At 34.9% G+C, this 19,858-nt stretch overlaps 2 protein-coding genes and 1 pseudogene across 3 annotated transcripts; 2 read left to right on the top strand and 1 right to left on the bottom strand.

Moving 5' to 3' along the window:
* Nucleotides 1-2,062: 2,062 nt before the first annotated feature.
* LOC105971467 (cytochrome P450 76T24-like) lies at nucleotides 2,063-5,210 on the top strand (annotated as a pseudogene). The gene is made up of 2 exons (XR_016030324.1): nucleotides 2,063-3,086; nucleotides 4,460-5,210. The product of XR_016030324.1 is annotated as a cytochrome P450 76T24-like (transcript).
* A 6,054-nt stretch (nucleotides 5,211-11,264) lies between these two features.
* Nucleotides 11,265-13,392, top strand: LOC105971420 (cytochrome P450 76T24). Its single transcript, XM_012996273.2, has 2 exons — nucleotides 11,265-12,215; nucleotides 12,608-13,392. The coding sequence occupies exons 1-2, from the start codon at nucleotides 11,319-11,321 to the stop codon at nucleotides 13,208-13,210; spliced, it is 1,500 nt and encodes a 499-aa protein (XP_012851727.2). The 5' UTR covers nucleotides 11,265-11,318; the 3' UTR covers nucleotides 13,211-13,392.
* Nucleotides 13,393-13,558: 166 nt separating this feature from the next.
* LOC105971231 (putative carotenoid cleavage dioxygenase 4, chloroplastic) lies at nucleotides 13,559-16,958 on the bottom strand. The gene is made up of 2 exons (XM_012996082.2): nucleotides 15,507-16,958; nucleotides 13,559-14,121 (listed from the first exon to the last, which is right to left on the bottom strand). The coding sequence occupies exons 1-2, from the start codon at nucleotides 16,928-16,930 to the stop codon at nucleotides 13,779-13,781; spliced, it is 1,767 nt and encodes a 588-aa protein (XP_012851536.2). The 5' UTR covers nucleotides 16,931-16,958; the 3' UTR covers nucleotides 13,559-13,778.
* Nucleotides 16,959-19,858: the final 2,900 nt, after the last annotated feature.

Here is a 19,858-nt window from a genome sequence, read left to right as displayed (position 1 = left end):
TCAAATCGGTTCAACCGGGGTTTTTTTTTTTTGTTTTTTTAATATGTCATTATTTTATTAATTTGAATGTTTTAACAATATTATTTTCTTTATATTTTTAATATCCCCACTTATTATTTTCACTTTTATCTACTTCACCTCACTTTTTACTTTATTTTATTGCCTATACTCTATAATTTTCAACTTTTTATTCTTCAATCACCCATGATTATATCCGACAATTCTTCGACCACTCATGACTAGATCTGGCCACCCACAATTAAGTCTGTGAAAGTTCGCTCAAATCTTTCACAAATAACCAACTCAGCGGTGATTCGAGACGTTTTGGCTGAAAATCGGGTTCCTTGACTGACTCGTCGGTACTCGGGTTTTACCCGGTCGAACCGGCTTTAGGTCATTCGACCCCGATTTTCAATTTTTCCGGTTTTAGATATCAGACCGGACCACTTTATCGTCGGGCCACGGTCGAACCGGTCTGACCGGCCGGTTCGGTCCGGTTCTAACAACATTGGTAAACGGCGTCATTCAGGGGCGAACCAAGGGGTATTGGGTGGGGGGGTAGAATTTTTTTTGGGCTAAAATGGTACCAAATTTGAACTTTGGGGGCTAAAGTGTATAAATTAATAGATAAATTTCACAAAATATTGAAAAAAATAATAAGAAAAAGATTAAAAAAAATAAAAAATAAAAAAATAAAAAAAAAATATTCTTGCAGGGGCGGGCCCCCCAAGGCATACCTTGGGTCCGCCCCTGGCGTCATTAACTCGCCGGTGTTGCTCGCTCGTCTTTGCTTCTCGCATTGGCATCACTCCTCCATGGTGATTAAGCGAGCTTCCACGAATTTAATTCCAGAGATTGATGCGATCCCTATAAGACAAATATAATGCAAGCTACAATACGAGCCTCCAAGTAGCTAGTACGTTATAAATAAACATCTAACCATATAATGGCAGTGATCTATTCAATATAACAAGGCGCAAAGTTGCTACAACGTACAACATACTGCCTAATTTTAATATGCGACACATTCGATTCCTATTGCACTGGACGGTTCGTCGATTGGAATTCTTCTGCGTAAAACTAAAAACATTCATCACCTGTGAAAATAAATTTTAATGCCCTTTAATTAAAAGCACTAGGTTTAAAGAAATCAAACAAGCGCAGGAAGATCTTTACTATTCATAAGCACACAACATACACATCCACATTAGTGTGTGTAGATCAACGATACATATCCACCCAGTGTAATCTTCACTGGATGTAGTATATGTAGTATAGAGTTAACCTTATCTTAGATGTGACATCGTTTGGGATTGGTAAAATTGGAATACAAGAACCAAACTTGCTGAAGTCCAAAAACCATTCTTAATTAATTGGGTTTGGCTAATCTTTAATCCATCTGTCACATTAAAAGAAAAATTAAGATGTTATTGCTTTTAAATTTTCAAAACTTGAAACAAATTCATAGCCATTACTTATAACAGATTTTAATCATTAATTTCCATCCGATGAATTTTAATTTGCTCTCACAGATTTCGGCTTGCCAAACGGAAAATTCTAATTCCACCATTTGTCAAAAAAAGAAATTAAAGAAAATAAAAAAAATCCAAGGCTTTTAATAGGATTGAAATTTGAAACATATATTTGCCAACTAATTCGATTTTTGCCCCGACTTGCAATACTCGTGCATTATGTCTATTCCTTTTATAGCAACCTTGCCTAATTATTCGGTTTATGTTAACTTCTTAAATGGAAATTAAGTTGCTACACCAAGTTATTTATACGTGATATATTTGAACCACAAATCTACACATAATCACACACTCATGTGTATATGTTTAATTATAATTCATGAATGTATAATTATCTAACCAAATATGGCGTTCAAATTCACCTAGTGTAAATAACCAGGTGTACTAGCCCTTCTAAAATGGCCTGTTCTATGTAACTTTTCCTTTCATTATAATCATGCCCACAAAGGGCCCTCATGAATTTGATACACATTAAATACGACCACATGGACTTCAATTTGTGATTTATAATACTTTATTTTATTTTTTGCACCAAAATTGAAGCATCTGTACAAGACCATAACCATAACAGTTTTGCATCTCTATATAAACACTAACCATAGATTAAGTACCTTAATTTCACAAAGAAACACACACAACAAAGAAAAAAAAAAAAAGAGCCAATGGATTTTCTCACACTTTTGCTACTATTATTCCCACTCATTTGGGCATTTTCTCATGTCTTGGTAGCAAAATTCCGGCACACGAAGCTTCCGCCGGGGCCTTTCCCACTTCCGATCATAGGCAACTTTCTCCTACTCGGACGAAACCCCCACCGCTCTATCGCGAAGCTATCAAAGACTTACGGCCCTTTAATGTATCTCAAACTCGGAACCGTACAAACAATTGTGGCGTCATCACCAGAAATGGTAAAAGAAATTCTACAGAAACACGATCAAATTTGCTCCGACCGGACGGTACCTCACACGGCCCATGCAGCAAACCACCATAAGAGCTCTTTAGCCTGGCTACCGGTGGGTAACAAATGGCGTAAACTTCGTAGAATTTGCAAAGAGCATATGTTTACGGTGCATAAGCTCCAATCGAGCGAAGGCCTCCGCAAAAAAAAGCTGCAGCAGTTGCACGATTACTTGCACGAATGTTGCAGTAATAGACGAGTTGTTGATATTGGGGAGGTTGCATTTGTGACCTCCCTTAATTTGATTTCGACCACTCTCTTTTCTATTGATTTTGCCCACTTGGGCTCCAATTCTGCTCAAGAAATGAAGGGTACTATATATCAAGAGCCTAATGAAGATTTTAGGAACCCCTAACCTTGCTGATTACTTCCCGATTCTTAAGCGGATCGATCCACAAGGCCTTAAACGCGAATCGGAAGATTATGCTGGGAAGTTGCTAACGACATTCGATCAAATAACTAGTGAAAGGTTGCGATCGATTGGCGTGTCCTCTTCCGATTTTCCTAGAAAAAATGATTTACTTCAAGTACTTCTCGATCTCAACCAAGAACGCGATTCTGACTTGAGCCGCGACGAGTTAAAGCATTTGTTTTTGGTGAGTACTATTTCATCCATGCATTTACAATATAATTTTAACACAAACTACGCGAAACAAGGAAAAAAAAACCAATAGTGACACCCCAATGGTAACAACATGAGCTAATAGCACATATCCCCTGTGTTATTTCTAATTGGTGAACAACACCTCGTGTTAAAAATATTAGCAAAAAAACTCATGTATTGTGTTTTTCAAGAACATTAGCCCCTGTTTCGAAATTGAATGTTGACTTATATGAAATGACTGAACTACCCTTACAAAAGAAATATTAAAAAAAAAAAACGAAAACATAACAAAACATAAATAACAATTGCAACAAAACCCAACTCAATGTCTTCTTCTCCAACGAGGTCCCTCTTCTCCAGCACTGTAAAAAAATAATGTTGATTCTTCAATGTTCATGCCTCACTTCTCGCCACAATCAAATCTCAAGTAAAGGTGGCTGACGGGGGAAATAGATGGGCGGGGCGGGGATTTTGAGAATTTGGGGTGGAGGGTCAGGGTGTCTATGGCGAGAAGAGCGGAAGAGGCGGGTGGTGGAAGGAAGGGGTAGCGGCGGCGGCGTGAAAAGGTGATTGCCGGAGGTGGTGTTGTGATTTTGGTGGTGGCGGTGATTTCAATGGGAAGAAGAAGAATTTTGGGGAAGACATGTTCTTTCTCTCTGTTTGGAGTTAGCAGCTTGACGAGGTGATTGCTGCTGGTGGTGGTGGGAGTTTGTTGGTGGTCGTGGCGATTTCAGTGGAGGAGAATAATTTTGGGAAGACGCAATTTATTTTTCTTCATTTAACAAATTTTAAAAATTGCAATTTGATCCAAAGTTTTGGATTATTTATATTTAAATTAAATTGGATTTATTTCTTTACAAAATAATCAGAGGGTATTTTCGAATTTTCAAGTAGAAACACACACTCTTACATGCACAATTCGCGCTTGCGCTATACGATGAGTTGTAGGGTTTTTTTTTGCTTTAACTTATTTTCATAGGGGGGTCGTTGCTAATTGTTTTTACACGATGTGGTTTTTAGCAATTAGAGATTTCAAAGGGCTAGATTTTGCAAAAAAACCCTAACAATATATATAAGAATTTGTCATTAAAATACTTACATTAAGGAACATCTTGTATTTTATCACTTATAAGAAATGTTTGGATTCATTTTGGGAGTTATGATATAGTTTCTTATTGTTGCCACTAACTCGGTTTTCAGTGTCACCATGTTGAATTAGTGAGACACCAATAGTAACACCATAGTAATAGTATTTTCTTCCTAAGAATATAAAAATAGGTGTTGTCACACAAAAGATTATTTTATATAGTGATAAAAGGGAAACATATCTCATACGAGATATAAATTAATTGTACTTTATTTCAGGTCTTAATTGTTGGTGGAGCAGATACGAGCACAGATACCGTGGAATGGGCAATGACAGAACTATTAAGCAATCCTGAAATAATGTCCAAAGCAAGGAATGAGCTAAGGACTGTGATTGGAGAAAACAAACAAGTGGAAGAATCCGATATCTCGAAACTCCCTTATTTACGTCCAGTGGTTAAAGAGACCTTTAGATTTCACCCGGTCGTCCTGTTTTTAATCCCTCACAAGGCAAATGCGAACGTAGAAATGAATGGCTACATTATCCCCAAAGATGCTCAAATACTTGTGAATATATGGGCAATGGGAAGAGACTCAAGTATATGGTCAAATGCAGATATGTTTGAGCCTGAACGATTTTTAGACAGTAAAATCGACTACAAGGGCCATGATTTTGAGTTCATTCCCTTCGGTTCAGGAAGGAGAATATGCCCCGGGATGCCACTGGCTCACATTATGGTGCATCTAATGGTGGCATCTTTCATTCATAACTTTAAATGGAAACTTGAACCCGGGATGAAATCTGAGGAACTCGACTTGAGTGAGATGTTCGGGCTTTCACTCCATAAGGCAGTGCCACTTCAGGCTTTTCCTGTCAAGTGGCCATGAATCATAAAAAATAAATACCCTTTTCATTCGATATACACAATTGTTCTTATTGTAATATTTTTTGTTGGGTAAATTATCAAAAATCCATGAACAAAAGTCTAATAACCAAAAAGTCCCTCAAGTATTCATATTTGTTGTTGAATATTCGCATCTTCAAGTAATTTTTGTTATCTCAGTTGTTTTGATATAAGTTGTTATATTTAGGGGTGTAAACGAGCCGAGCTCGAGCCGAGCTCGCCTTATTTTGTGAGCTCGAGCTCGAGCTCGCTACAACTATATAAGGCTCGAGCTCGAGCTCGAGCTCGACGAGCCTATAATTTTCAGCTCGAGCTCGAGCTCGGGTTGTTGCTAAGGAGCTCGAGCTCGTGCTCGAGCTCGTTTACAAAACGAGCCCGAGCTCGAGCTCGAGCTCGAACTCAAGCTCGAGCTCGGCAAAACCAAATTTTCAATTTTTCATTTAATTAACCTATCCATCAAATCGAAACTAACTGCAAGTAAGTAAAATTATGCAATAAAAAAAACCGACGAAAACCTGAATAAATCCACAAAAATCATCTCCATAATTACGAAAATATAGAAATGCACTCATGCCACAAAATCTAAACATTTTTTATCCAAAAAAAAAAAATCTCCACAAAATGTACTTAATTTATATTTTCAAAAGGCTGATATCCAAAATGCATTTGTGCACTCCAAACTCCATTATCCTTCAAACTTGGCAGATTATACTTGAGTACTCTAATCCACTTACAAAAATTATGGTTTTTAAATCTGCAAATAAACATTACCCAAGTTAGTAGCAAACACACAATATTGTTTTCTTGTCAGTATGCTATAGAACAACTAAAACAATACAAAACTTACTAATGCAACACATAATACACGTCAATCATGACTTTGGAACTTCATCATCAACCGGAAGAAAGACTTGTATTGCTTTCTTCTCATTCTGCAACGCAAAACAAAGAATACTAAACAAAGACATAAAAATAATGAATAATTCAATCAATTATTCTAATTTTACCTTGGACTTCTTTTTTACCCCAAATTTTTTTCTCAACCAATCTCCTCCACACATCAAAACTTGCACTGTATCCGGAGTCAATGAGGCACGATATTTGTCGATTACTCTACTTCCAGCGCAAAAAGAAGCCTCTGAAGCAACTGTGGTGATCGGAATGGCTAAAATGTCTCTTGCCATTACTGACAATATTTTGTATTTCAAGGCATGAACTCTCCACCACTCCAAAACATCAAATTCTCGTCCATCTTCTTTATTGGACATATAACAATTTTCTTGAAGATACATATCAAGCTCGGATTTTTTTGGTTGAGCTAATTCCACGGACCATTCTTCCAAGCACCGCCAAACAGCATTTGCAATCTCAAGGCCTCGTCGAGGAGGTGGAATATGGACAAAGTTGAGCATACGTTTTTGTAAAATCCAGCTTTGATCAATCCAATGACCAGTTATGACCATGTACTCAATTTTTTGATTCTTCGACTTCCAGCAGTCTGTAGTAAGGCTGATTTTGTTCACATTCTTCAATACAATTTTCAGCTGCTGCTTCTCCACGTCGTACACTTTCACGCAAATATTTTTTGCCGTGATTCTAGTAAATGATCTCCACTCAGGCATTCCCAGTCTCTGCATCAAATTAAATCCTTCATCTTCTACAATGGAGAAAGGATGCTCATGCATCATAATCCAATGAGCTACCGCTTCTTTCATCTTTTCCATATCGAATTTCCCATCACGTAATGCTGGAAAAGAAGATAGCTCTACAGTTGTTGGAAGAAAACCAATTTGTGTTTGTGAAAATTTACCCTTATCTCGTGCAGCCTTTTCTTTTTGAAAAACATGACATGATTGCAAGTGTCTGTGGAATTGAGTTGTTGAAGTAGTCTTGTTCCTTGTAAATAGCTTTTTACAGTGGTTGCAACACACCTTGGTGACACCATTATCATCCTTAATCTCTGTAAAATCTGCCCAGATAGGTGATTTTTTTTGTCGCTTATTAATGTGAGTTGATTCCGTTCGATTCTCCACGGCACCATCTGCTGTAATACCTAGATCGGCATGCTCTTCACTATTTAAATGTGCATTCATATCATTATCCTGTCCCGTTGCTCCCGTTCCTTCTCCAGGATGTGCAATAGTATCATCAAGCAACATAACTGCAAAAAACAAAGGCAACATGTCAATAATTGTTAGTGAATTTAAGTGTTGTTAAATGATTTATTTCTTATTATCTTTAACCAAAGTCGTAAATCAGATTATTATAACAAGAATTTCAAACTTCCACTGTGAACTTATATGCATGTAGAGGAAAAAACTATCAAATTTTGGGTCAAACTTTCACATATTCTATGCATGTAGAGACAAAAAACTATTAAATTTTGAGTCAAACATTCACCTATTATTTAAAATCGAAATAGGAAGATTTTTTTGAAGATTACCTATTCTTATGTTTTCTTTTAATTTTGGAGTGTTGAAGAGGAACCACCTTCGCCTTTAGACAAATCTCGGCCGTCGTTGCACAAACCACCAATTTCTTGGGCTGCCTTTGAACTTGTGTAACTTGTGTTTTCAAAAATTATTAGCGCACTCTACCATTTTGCTAGAATAACATTTGAAGAATTGAAAGTGAAATCCAAAGAGAAAATTTTGAAGCTGAACTTTGAAGAAGAGAGAAGACCAAACCCTAAGGGAACCGACGTTTGGTTGCCTACTGAAGAGTGAAGACTCACCATATTCCACTTTTTCATTTGTCTTTTGTATTTAATTTCAATTTTCTTTTCTTTAATCAAATAAAAAATTACAAGAATATAAAACTAACTAATAAAGTCAATCTATTTTTTTATTGAGTGTTAATATCTAAGCAATAGTCTGATACTATATTTTCTTATTAATCTTTTTTTCAATTAGAAAAGTAATTTTTTTTTTATTTATTATTAATAATATTCATTATTATATATTATTTATATGTATTAAAAAAATATATAAAAAAGGTAAAGCTCGCGAGCCGGCTCGCGAGCTGTCGAACAACTAAAATGAAGCTCGAGCTCGGCTCTTCGAAAAGCTCGGGCTCGTGAGCTCGAGCTCGAGCTCGATTTATCGAGCTCGAGTACGAGCTTTTTTCGAGCAAGCTCCGAAAGCTCGCGAGCCGGCTCGTCTCATTTACACCCCTAGTTATATTAGGACTCATTTAATATACTCCCTGGAGTGTTACTAAACTAGCAAAAAACCAAAGCCCAAATCATTCTTTGACATACCCACCGAAGAAGTAAAAGTACTATACTAGCCCCACATGCAATTTTCGCCCAACTACATTCAACATTGTTGAAGGTTTTAAGATTTACGAGCTTTAGATAAATGAAAACGGTTGAGGATAGTTTCTTATGTTGCAAGCTCCTTGTATTTTGATTTATTTTTGCAATATTGACAGTAGATCGAAGTTTGAATCCTGAATTTCAAAGTATTTTCTGTTGATTTGTTATCTGTCATGAAATGGTGAGTGATAATGGCACAGTAACATTATGACATAATATGCATATTTGGAATTAGTTTGAATTTTGGAATAGTAACTTTTTGCCGAATTGATTTTAATTATTTTGAACTGGTAAATAATGATGACATATTGGCACTAATCTTCATATCTTTATTCCAAAATTAAATTTTTTTATGTGAATTAAGTGGCAAATATATTCTCAACCGACCCATTAGGAAACCGACTTATCATATGTGATCGCTAATGGATTATGTGCAGATAATAACATGTATTTTTCCATCCATTAACCGCTTAATTACCCTATTCCATCCGTCCAAATATCCTCTATATACATACACATAACGCAAATGATAATATTGCTTATTTGCCTCGACGATGTGGGGTATATTATTTTCAGTTTTGTAGTTTGTAAATAAATGTATCAATATTTTCTTACTTTGCATATGTATTTTATATTTCAGTGTTTATATATATTAAGTTCGGGTACTGCAATTTTTTGTATTCGAAATTTTGAATTTGCTGAAAAAACCTATCAGGATTTCAAGTAGCTTTACCCGAAACCCCTTCTATAGTGTCACGTACCTTTATACGCAGTTAAGTTTTTTATTTGTTTTTCCACAAAGTTGGGTAGTTGTACAAATGTTTATGTAATATAAGTCATAAGATGTAAAAATTAAATGTTACCTAAGATATGTTGCTGTACGAGAACACATGATCAAAATTATATGTTGTTTGTTTGAAAAGATTTTGAGAATTATGCTTGAAAACCATAAATTAAATATCATCTATAAACAAAATATCAATTATTTAAATAATCCTTCAATTGTTTTTTATAAAAATTCCTTCTGTTTTTAGTACTGGGATAGATTTATTGATCCTATTTCTATTTTGTTTTTTAAATTAGTATAAAAGTGTATTTTGGTTCAAACTTCAAATACAGAAGACGTATTGAGTGAATTGGTCATCTTATTTTTAGAAAAATATTTATGAAAATAATAGAATATAAAGATTTAACGAATATATTTAGAGTGGTGCTATTTCCATCTCCAAATTATCTCAATTCACCACCAAAGATTATAAAATTGCATAAATACCCCTGAAATTTATAATCCACCACTCTTCCTTGTATTCACAATTAATCATCATGTGTTCTAAGTTATTTCTATTTTATTTTATTTTATTATTTCTTTAATTTTTTTTTTAATTTTTTTTTATTATTTTCTTATTTTTTACAATGAAATATTTATTACAAGATATTTAAATTAAACTTCCGTATCGGATGAGCAACAAATTATGCAAATTTGTTTTTAGGAAACGAAATTATATTAAGCCAAGCTGACAAATTATGGAGGAAGTTCAGGGCCTTAATCTTAATTTATTTCTCAAAAACCGCAAATAGTCCTGCTCTTTTTGACCTTTCAAAATATTTTTCTCTGACAAAAGTATTATTCACTTAAGGTGGAGAGGTGAGATTTCCAGTGAAAACGGTGTGATTTTTTTTTTATATAAATATTTTAATTTGTTTGGTTGTAGATGGTTTATAGATTTGTAAAAAATAAAGGTAAAAGAAGAAGAAAATGGTTAAATTAAAAATATATTTAATTTAGTGGTGAAATAAGATATCTTGAGGGTGGAAATACCATTTTATACTTGTAGTCTCAAAACCATATAGCCGACCCTGTCTACACTAACTTTTAAATGTCATTTAAAGTTATCACTTTTTCAACTCTTGGAAAAAGGTTTGGTTTAGAATACAATTTTCTTCAGATTAAGAAGGATATTTCTCAATCATATTTATGATGATATTGACTACGGTGGTGTTTACCAACCATCATTAGAAAAGTTGGTACTCAACATTTACTATTAGAGTAGATCTCTAGACTTTGGATCCTACCCAACTCCTATTTCCCCAGTTGTAATGGATTTGAATATTGCTAGAAAAAACTACGGTGGTGTTTTCAAAACATTTATAAAAAGTTGAAGTGGGTAATTATGAGTTAAGTTAGTAATAAATGCTTATGTTAAAAGTTGTTGGTGTTTGCAAACTCTATAGAAAAATCAATTTTAAGCAACTTATTTTAGGAGAAGTTGTTCAATTAGTGTTTTTTATATTTTAGTTTAAATCGGTCCATCTTAACTGGAGTAAAAGAAAAAATTGGTATTGCAACCACTTTAAAAGTGATTCTGAATAAAAAAGAAAAAAAAAACTGAAAATCACCTTTTAGAAGTTTTTGCAAACACCATACATCTATCTATGTTGAAACTTAATATTTTATGATTTTTCCTTGGTATATAATGTATGAAGTTTTCTAGTATTGTGGAACTCGGTCTTTCAAATTGGTAACTAATAGAGTTTAGTTCAACTTTAGGCGAATACTAATCGAATTCGACTTGAGCCGAGATTTTCATAGCTTATCAAACGAGAATATAGTTGAAGATTGGTTCAATTTGGTAATAAATCGAGTTCAAACGAGCTTTAACGGACAATCTTGAAACTAGATGTGATAGATTGGTACAATTTATAATAGCTCTAGTAACCTAATTGTTTACTTGTATAATTCAGATCCAATATATTAATTGTTACATTTAAACAACTACTACATAGCTACCAAGTAGGCATACCAATATTCATAGAAACTCAATGTATTAAATATTCTTCTACGACATTTTTCAAATTTCATCTATATAAATATGTCATATGTATACCTTGGTTACTCAAATCAAATAAAATTGATACAATGGATTTCCTTAGGATTTTGGTAATACTATCCACAATAATATGCCTATGGATATTTCTTCATCTCTTTGGATACTACAAAAGATCATCATCGAAGCTTCCACCGGGTCCTTTCCCTCTTCCGATCATAGGCAACCTTCTCCTACTCGGCCGAAACCCCCACCGCTCTCTGGCGAAGCTATCAAAGACTTACGGCCCTTTAATGTATCTCAAACTCGGAACCGTACAAACAATTGTGGCATCTTCACCAGAAATGGCAAAAGAAATTCTACAGAAACACGATCAGATTTGTTCCAATCGGATGGTACCTGACACGGCCCATGTAGCAAACCACCATACGACCGCTTTATCCTGGCTGCCGGTGGGAAACAAATGGCGTACACTTCGTAAAATCTGCAAAGAGCACATGTTTACGGTGCATAAGCTCCAATTGAGCGAAAGCCTCCGCCAAGAAAAGCTGCAGCAGTTGCGTGATTACTTGCACGAATGTTGCAGTAATACACGAGTTGTTGATATTGGGGAGGTTGCGTTTGTGACCTCCCTTAATTTGATTTCGACAACTCTCTTTTCTATTGATTTTGCTCACTTCGACTCTGATTCTGCTCAAGAGATGAAGGGTACTATAAATGGGCTGATGAAGATTTTCGGCACCCCTAACCTTGCTGATTACTTCCCGATTCTTAAGTGGATCGACCCACAAGGCCTTAAACGCGAATCAAAAGCTTATTTTGGGAAGATGCTAGCGATATTCGATCAAATAATTAGTGAAAGGTTGCGGTCAAGGGTCATGTCCTCCTCTGATTCTCCTAGGAAGAATGATTTACTTCAAGTACTTCTCGATCTCAATCAAGAACGCGATTCTAACTTGAGCCGCGATGAGATAAGACATTTGCTTGTGGTAAGTATCGTTTCACCCATCCATTTACAATATAACTTTAATATACGCTGCACGAAACAAGAAGAATGAAAAACCCATTAGTGAGACCCTAATGGTAACAACGTATATAAGAAATTGCCATTAAATATTTACATTATGTAACTAACATCTTGTATTTTGTCACTTATAGGCAATGTTTGGATTCATTTTGGGAGTTATTATATAGTTTCTTGTTGTTGCCACTAAAAATATCACTATGTAGAACTAGTGACACACCAATAGTGGCAACATAGTAATAGTATTTTCTTCATAAGAATATCAAACTATGTGGTGTCACACAAAAAAATATGTTTGTGATGATAAAAGGGAAAAACATCTCATACCAAATGTAAACTAATTCAACTTTATTTCAGGTCTTAATTCTTGGTGGAGCAGATACGAGCGCAGATACCGTCGAATGGGCAATGACAGAACTATTAAAAAACCCTGAAATAATGTCGAAAGCAAAGGATGAGCTAAGAAATGTGATTGGAGAAAATAAACAAGTTGAGGAATCCGATATCTCAAAACTCCCTTATTTACGTGCACTGATTAAAGAGACCTTTAGATTTCACCCGGTCGGCCCGTTTTTAATCCCCCACAAGGCAAATGCTAACGTAGAAATGAATGGTTACGTTGTCCCCAAAGATGCTCAAATACTTGTGAATATATGGGCAATGGGAAGAGACCCAAGTATATGGTCAAATGCAGATATGTTTGAGCCTGAACGATTTTTAGACAACAAAATCGACTACAAGGGTCATGATTTTGAGTTCATTCCCTTCGGTTCGGGAAGGAGAATCTGCCCCGGGATGCCATTGGCGCACATTATGGTGCATCTAATGATGGCATCTTTGATTCATAACTTTGAATGGAAACTTGACCCAGGGACGAAACCTGAGGACCTCGATTTGAATGAGATGTTCGGGCTTTCACTTCATAAGGCAGTACCGCTTAAGGCTTTTCCTATCAAGTAACCATGAATCGTAAAAAATAAATGCCCTTTTCATATTATATACGCAATTGTTTTTATTGGTTTTTTCTTTTGTTGGGTAAATTACCAAAAATCAATAAACCGAAAAATCCCCCAAATATTTATATTTATGGTTGGATATTCGTATCTTCATAATGCACTGCCCCTCAAGGCTTTCCCCATTAAGTATCAATGAATCCTCAAAAGAATTGCTCTTTTCATTGAATATATACTAGCAGAAAGTGTTTTATGTTATTTTGCTTTGACGTAGTGTGTTTTGAAAATTTAAAATAAAAATTATTATCAACTATCAATTTGTAATTCATGTAACTAATTAGGGACTCAATAAAAGTATTTAAAAATTGTTATTCAAACATTTTAAAAAATTGCAATAATTCATAAAATGTCTGACATGTGTCCTTGAGTGTGGGACATGAAATGTGTCCGAAATACAAATACATTAAAAAGTTAAAGTTTCCTGCTTGATAGCTTGATATAAATCTAAAATGGAACTTCTTCCAAATAACACTATGTATAAAAAGGTAAATTAATTAATAGACTTGTATTATCTCTCACATTTTGCTAAGGCAATCTTCATTGACAAAGAACCCATGGATTCCATTAGGCACCCTACTAGGTATCTTCACCGCAGCAACAATGTCTAGATTAGGGGACTTTGCATCCATAACCAAGAACGTTGACTCTTGACTTATCTCATCATATACATATGTGATTAGAAAACCGTCATCTTCGTTGCCCGCCGGATTATTCGCGACGAAAAATGGTTCACCGCCCGTGCAGCCCGGCTCGTACATACGGGTGCCCACTACGGAGTCATCCGAAGATAATGATATGTCGACTTTCACGAGACCTACTATCTTCATCGGCGTCTCTATTATTGGGGCGTATACGTACCTGTACATGTATTTAAAAAAACATTTGTAAATGAAATTGGTGAAACAAAAGCTAAAATTAAATAATTTTGCTCTATTTGCTTGACTTTTTTTAAATAGAAAAATGGCCTTAAATGAATATGTTATTAATTAATAAGTTAGGTCTTGGTAATCTTGATAAATATAGGATTAGGCGGCTGTAAATAATTTATTCTTAGTGCCAATAAGAAACCATAATTAATCAAATAATTGGACGATCAAGGAAATCGACATAAATAAGACTTTAGAAACTTGTGAAATTCTAAATTTTTAAATCAACGGTCAATTCATATGAGCCACATTATGGTTAGCTAATCTTGACTTTTGAAAATTAAACAACTTAAAAAAATTAATTATTTAACCGTCGGTCAATTTAGTGTTGACAGAATCTATTCCATGAAATATTTTAAAAATTCGGTATTTACAAAATTTTATGATGTAGTTGTTTTTAATTTTATATATACTATGTATTCTTCATTTTAAAATTAATTAAACAAAAAGATATATTAAAAAAAAAAAGAATTAAGAATATATTGTGATGTTAAATTTTATATTTGTTTCGTAATTTTTTCGTTTACATTTTTATAGTTTTTATACAATAAAAAAGATTTTACAAAAAATATACATCAAATATAAATAAACATTCATAAAAGGTTTCATTGCAAGGTTTCTATATATATTTAAATTAGTTTAAATTACTTAAGGATAAAAATCGAAAAAACACAAGTTTTATTAGAATACATGGTCAGACACAAGTCAAAAGGATATTTTTCATAACTAAACAAATATTGAGGCGATTTGTAATTAAATGTTACCTCAAGGTGTTGTAATAATTCGTAAATAAAATTTCAAGTCAACCTTTTTGGGCCTTTTTCAATAGTACTTTTTTTAATTTTTATAGTAAATTACCCCTACACTTCTAAGGTAAGTTAAAATAACCTTAAGATTCATGTAGTATCGATAATTATAATCACCTCTTGAAACATTGTTCGACACCCTAACAGAATAATGCATTGGATAAGTTAGGGTTTCAATCGACTATTAGTTTCAGGCAGTAATGGAGACAACATAAAACTAGTTGGTGACATGGCTCTAATAAAATTTCTTTAATTCTTATTTATTTTATATAAGATTTATAATTTTTTGTCGGCCCCACGGGAAACAAATATAGTGCAAATCGATCTCCAGGACATGAAATATTGGATCCGATAATTGTTTCAGGGGTATCAGGGACCTTGAAGTTATTTTAGCATACCTCAGGGACGTGAGTGTAATTTATCATCTATTTTATTTATAATTTCAATTGAAAAAAAAAAAAAAAAAAAAAAAAAAAAAAAAAAAAAAAAAAGGAGAGAGGAAGTATGGTACCTATTCTTCTTTCCGACAAAAGCGGGATTAATGACGGCGAGGTCAAGAACTCTGTCCGACAATGGCCGCCTCCTTATCTTCTTCGTCTTCGTATTAATTCTAATTTCCTCCAACGTGGTCTGCCCCATATCCAGCCTGTCGAACACCATTTCCACCGTCGTATAATTAGTCACCACCATCACCACCGTATCGCCGCCGTCTTCCTCCCACGCGTTCACCGCGTGCGATATGTTCACCCCCGGCGCGTCGACCCACCACATCCCACTCTCGTCCCTCGCGTGCTTCTCGATCACCCCAATCCTCGGAATCTTCCCTCCGTCCACCCTCACCGGCCGCCGCCCCCTCAGTATCTCCGACGGGGTTATCACCATCTGCCCCTCGTTGAACACCGCGTACTTCTCCGTCACGGCGAAATCGTGGACCACCGTCGCCGTCTTAACGGCGCGGATCGCCACGTCAGCCTGCTTCCTCCCCTCCGAATCGATCCTGAAAAACGTCAAATGCGGAGCAGCGACGTGGTACCTGAAAGCAAACGCCTCGCCGGTGCCGGGATCCACCTTCGGGTGGGCCGTCATGCCCAAAAACTCCTCTCCGGCGGCGACGCCGCCGCCGCCAAAGTCACACCGGCCTAACGTAACCAAATCTCCGTCCGCCGTCACTTTAATCTCGTACGGAAGATCCGACTCGCCTAGAGCGTAGAGCTTTCCGGCGATGACCGCCACGCTGATGTTGGAAGTCCCGTAGCCGTTGACCACCGGAGTGAACTCTCCGGCGACCACACGTGCGGCGGTGACTGCCACACGTGCCAACGAAGCCATGACCCCGTTGAAGGAAGACAAAAAGCTAGGAATAATAGGGTACCCCAAATCACGCTCCATCATATATTTATAAGTCTTGATATACCTTCTACAAAATGTGGCTTTTCCGTCAGAGATTCTGATCATTTGAATCATTCCATCGCCGTCGAATAAGTGATACGGGCCCCGCGGGGAGAATTGCGGGTTCGGCCCGTTTCGCAAGTAGGCCCCGTTAAGGCAAATTGGAATCGAGCCCTCCACCACCTCACATGCGGTCGGAGGAAGCTCGTTTTCGACCGGAGCGTAGTTGCCGGTGAGTACTTTTTCGGGATCGACCGACGGAGGAAGGGGAAATTTGTCGAGAGAGCCGAGTGTGAAATCATCGATGGATTTGAACAATGTTGTGAGCAACGGATTGGGTTTTCTGGTGCGATTGTTATTATTATTATTATCATCGGGTGTCGTTTGTGCTTTTCGATTAATTTTCTTGAATTTGAAAACATCGGAGATGTTCGAAATAGGCTTGTTTAGAGGCTCGTGAAATGTTGTGAAGGAATAATTATTTTCAATCTTGTGTAGAAAGGATTGATTAAATTTTGGGAGGAAGGAAGATGAAAGAGTGTCCATCTTCTCAATTCTTGATTTATTTCATTTAGTTGCGATTTTAATTATACATCTATATATATAAGTATATAACTATAAGCTCCGTGTGACAGAAAATTCATGCATGAGGTCAGAGTGATATTTCTTTTCTAATTTTGACAGGCAGAAAAAAAAAAAAAATTTAATAATAATAACTTTTGGCAAGAGTTGAATTCAAATGGAGTTGAATATATTTAAAATATAGGACAACAATATTGAAGATATCAAAATATCATATGTACAACGTATGAGCACACAGAATGGTGAAAATTGTGTGCCGCTTCGGGGCTTATGTGATCCTACATTTCGTGGAATACACACCACGTCGTTTTAAAACGTAGATTTACATAAATAGCTTACTAAAGACACAAATATATGGTGTGTTTAGGGGTGCAAGTTGGAACAGAATTTCCATTTTTTGTCGATTTTGATTCGAAAAGTTCCGATTTTGGAACAACTTTCCGACTTTCGAAATTTCGATTTCCGAATTTTTCCGATTTTTTTAGATTAGAATTGAAATTATATAAAATATATTTAGAATTTTCGATTTCCGATACAATTTAATTCCGAAAAATTCCAATTTTTTTCCAAAAATACACCTATAAATAACATATTTTTATTTTAGGATTTTGACATAATGAATTTTTGTTAGAAGTTTTATTGGATATTATGTTGTGTTTATTTTTATTTATTTATTTGAACTGAAATTTAGTAGTTATTAGTTTTACTTTTATCGGCGTGGATGTTCTTATTTTTTTAAAATTACGAACATTTTAGAAAATTTCGGCTAAGTATTGAAATTTTAAAGCTTATGTGATTTCCGATTTTTTTCCGAAATTCCGAAATTTCCAAGCCTTTTGGAGTTTGAATGAATTTTAGATTCCGAAATTTTTGGAATTATAATTGGAAATATGTATTGAAAATTTGTATTAAAAGGCTAATTTTGATTCGATCTATCCGACATTCACCTCTAAACGTGTTTATACGTATAGATCTATTATTTAAAACTAATAATTCATTTCATTAGGTGTAGATTCTATAAAACCGCGTCTTCAGCTTCGATATATATGATGACATTAATAAATTCATTCGGTTGTAGTGGCACTATTTAAATAATATTTTAAAGTAAATAAATGATGGAGTTCGTTGACATTTTATTATATAGATATGACATATTGTATTTAAATATTATTGTATGTTGATGAATTGATGGGCTATACTATAATGTAATTAACTTCAGCGTTGAAATTCAGATTCAAAACTGAGAGGCGGAAATTATTTTAAAACTCTTTAGAATTTGTTATATAATGGAGTATATTATATTAAAAGCTGGGACAAAATAAATACATTCGGATCTGATTCACATTCATTCCCACAAGTTATCAAAGATGCCTTTCTCTTTCGTTTTATTTAAGTAAGGGTACTAATAAAAAAAATAAAAAAATTGAAGGGTAAATTACAGTCACACCCATGTGGTATGCTAAAATAACTTTAAGGTCCCTGTGGTATTGTTAATTACAATCAATCCCCTGAAACATTGTTATAAACTTTAATGTGATAATGCATTGGAGACGTTATCCCGATTGAATTCTAATGGACTATTAGTTTCAATATATGGTGGAGACAACATAGTGTTAGGGGGTGATATGGTTCCCCCAACATTTCTTAAATTACCCCGAGCTCTATCTTGTCTCCATCACTTCGTTAACTAATAGTCCATCAAATCCCTTTGTGTTTTTTTTTTCTTGCGTAAAACCCCCTTGTGTTCCATTTTACTTTCACGAAATCCCCTTTTCTGTTAAAAGTTAACGCAATTAACTATAGAAGGGATTTTATGCAAAAAAAATTCATAACAGAGGGGGATTTAGTGCTTATTTTTTACAATACAAGGGAATTTTATAAAAACTTCATTCATTCGTTTACATTTCATGTTATTTTCTTAAATTAAGTTGAACACATTTATTCAGTTACAATATGAAAAATAAAAATTTAATATGAATCTTTTTATTTTAAATCAATTTTTATATCATATAATTTATTAATGTATTTAAACTTTTGATTTTTTAAAATATATAATTATTTTATTAGAATTATTATATATTTTTATAATTTATTCTGAATTAATTATATGTGACAAAAACATAATTTTTTTTTTTGAGAATTTGTTCCATCTTTCATCTCGAATATTATTTTTTTAGTTTTCATATTTGATCAATCTTGATTCATGGTGGGTTATTATACTAAGATGTGCTTTGATCTGTAAACAAGCCTACAAAAGAGAAAGAATCCGGACTTAGGTTGGGGCTAGCACTCCGACGGCCAAGTTAATAATCTTTTCTAGAGTGTTGGGATTTAATACGTTAAATTATTCTTGATTTAAAAGCCTTTTATCTTTATGAAGAACATATACTTTTCTATTACTTTTCGAGAACTTACCTTCTCTAGCGGGCACCACCATATTTATAGGTAGGTAAAAATAGACGCCAGCTTTTCCTCCAATCCAAATTAACAGTCTATTCACCATAATAAAATACTACGGATTTCAAATTACCTCAAATGGAGTTTAATCTGTCATTTCAAGAGCGTTTGCACATGCTAAAAGCTGAGAACATTGCCTACGTCTTGTCAGAGGATTGGACGTGCATTAAATGCTACCTTGTTCGATCAGCTAGTGGTGTGGCGAGAGGGAAACAGAGGTTGAAGCGAGACAGTCATCGACAAAAAGGCTACCTCTCACACTAATGTTGGTCGCCTCGTCTTCGGCCGGTGATTCGTCGGTTTCAGGCTTTACCTCTTCGTGGGCCTACAAGCCCTATAATCCTAATTTGGCCATGTGAGTTAACTTTGGCCCGATCAATATTTTAAATTAATAGTTGTATTCGACTTAATTTAAATAAATAATTTGAAAATGAA

The sequence above is a fragment of the Erythranthe guttata genome, chromosome 3, assembly GCF_056151865.1.
Source record: "Erythranthe guttata isolate IM_541 chromosome 3, IM_541, whole genome shotgun sequence".
Lineage (NCBI taxonomy): Eukaryota > Viridiplantae > Streptophyta > Magnoliopsida > Lamiales > Phrymaceae > Erythranthe > Erythranthe guttata.
This window is presented reverse-complemented; position numbering and strand designations above follow the sequence as displayed.

What these genes read in the sequence shown, in the direction of transcription:
- LOC105971420 (XM_012996273.2), top strand. Translation starts at nt 11,319, where the DNA reads ATGGATTTCCTTAGGATTTTGGTAATACTATCCACAATAATATGCCTA. An exon ending in AGATAAGACATTTGCTTGTG is followed by an intron (nt 12,216 to 12,607) that starts GTAAGTATCGTT and finishes ACTTTATTTCAG; the next exon opens with GTCTTAATTCTTGGTGGAGC.
- LOC105971231 (XM_012996082.2), bottom strand. Translation starts at nt 16,930, where the DNA reads ATGGACACTCTTTCATCTTCCTTCCTCCCAAAATTTAATCAATCCTTT. An exon ending in TTTGTCGGAAAGAAGAATAG is followed by an intron (nt 14,122 to 15,506) that starts GTACCATACTTC and finishes ATACATGTACAG; the next exon opens with GTACGTATACGCCCCAATAA.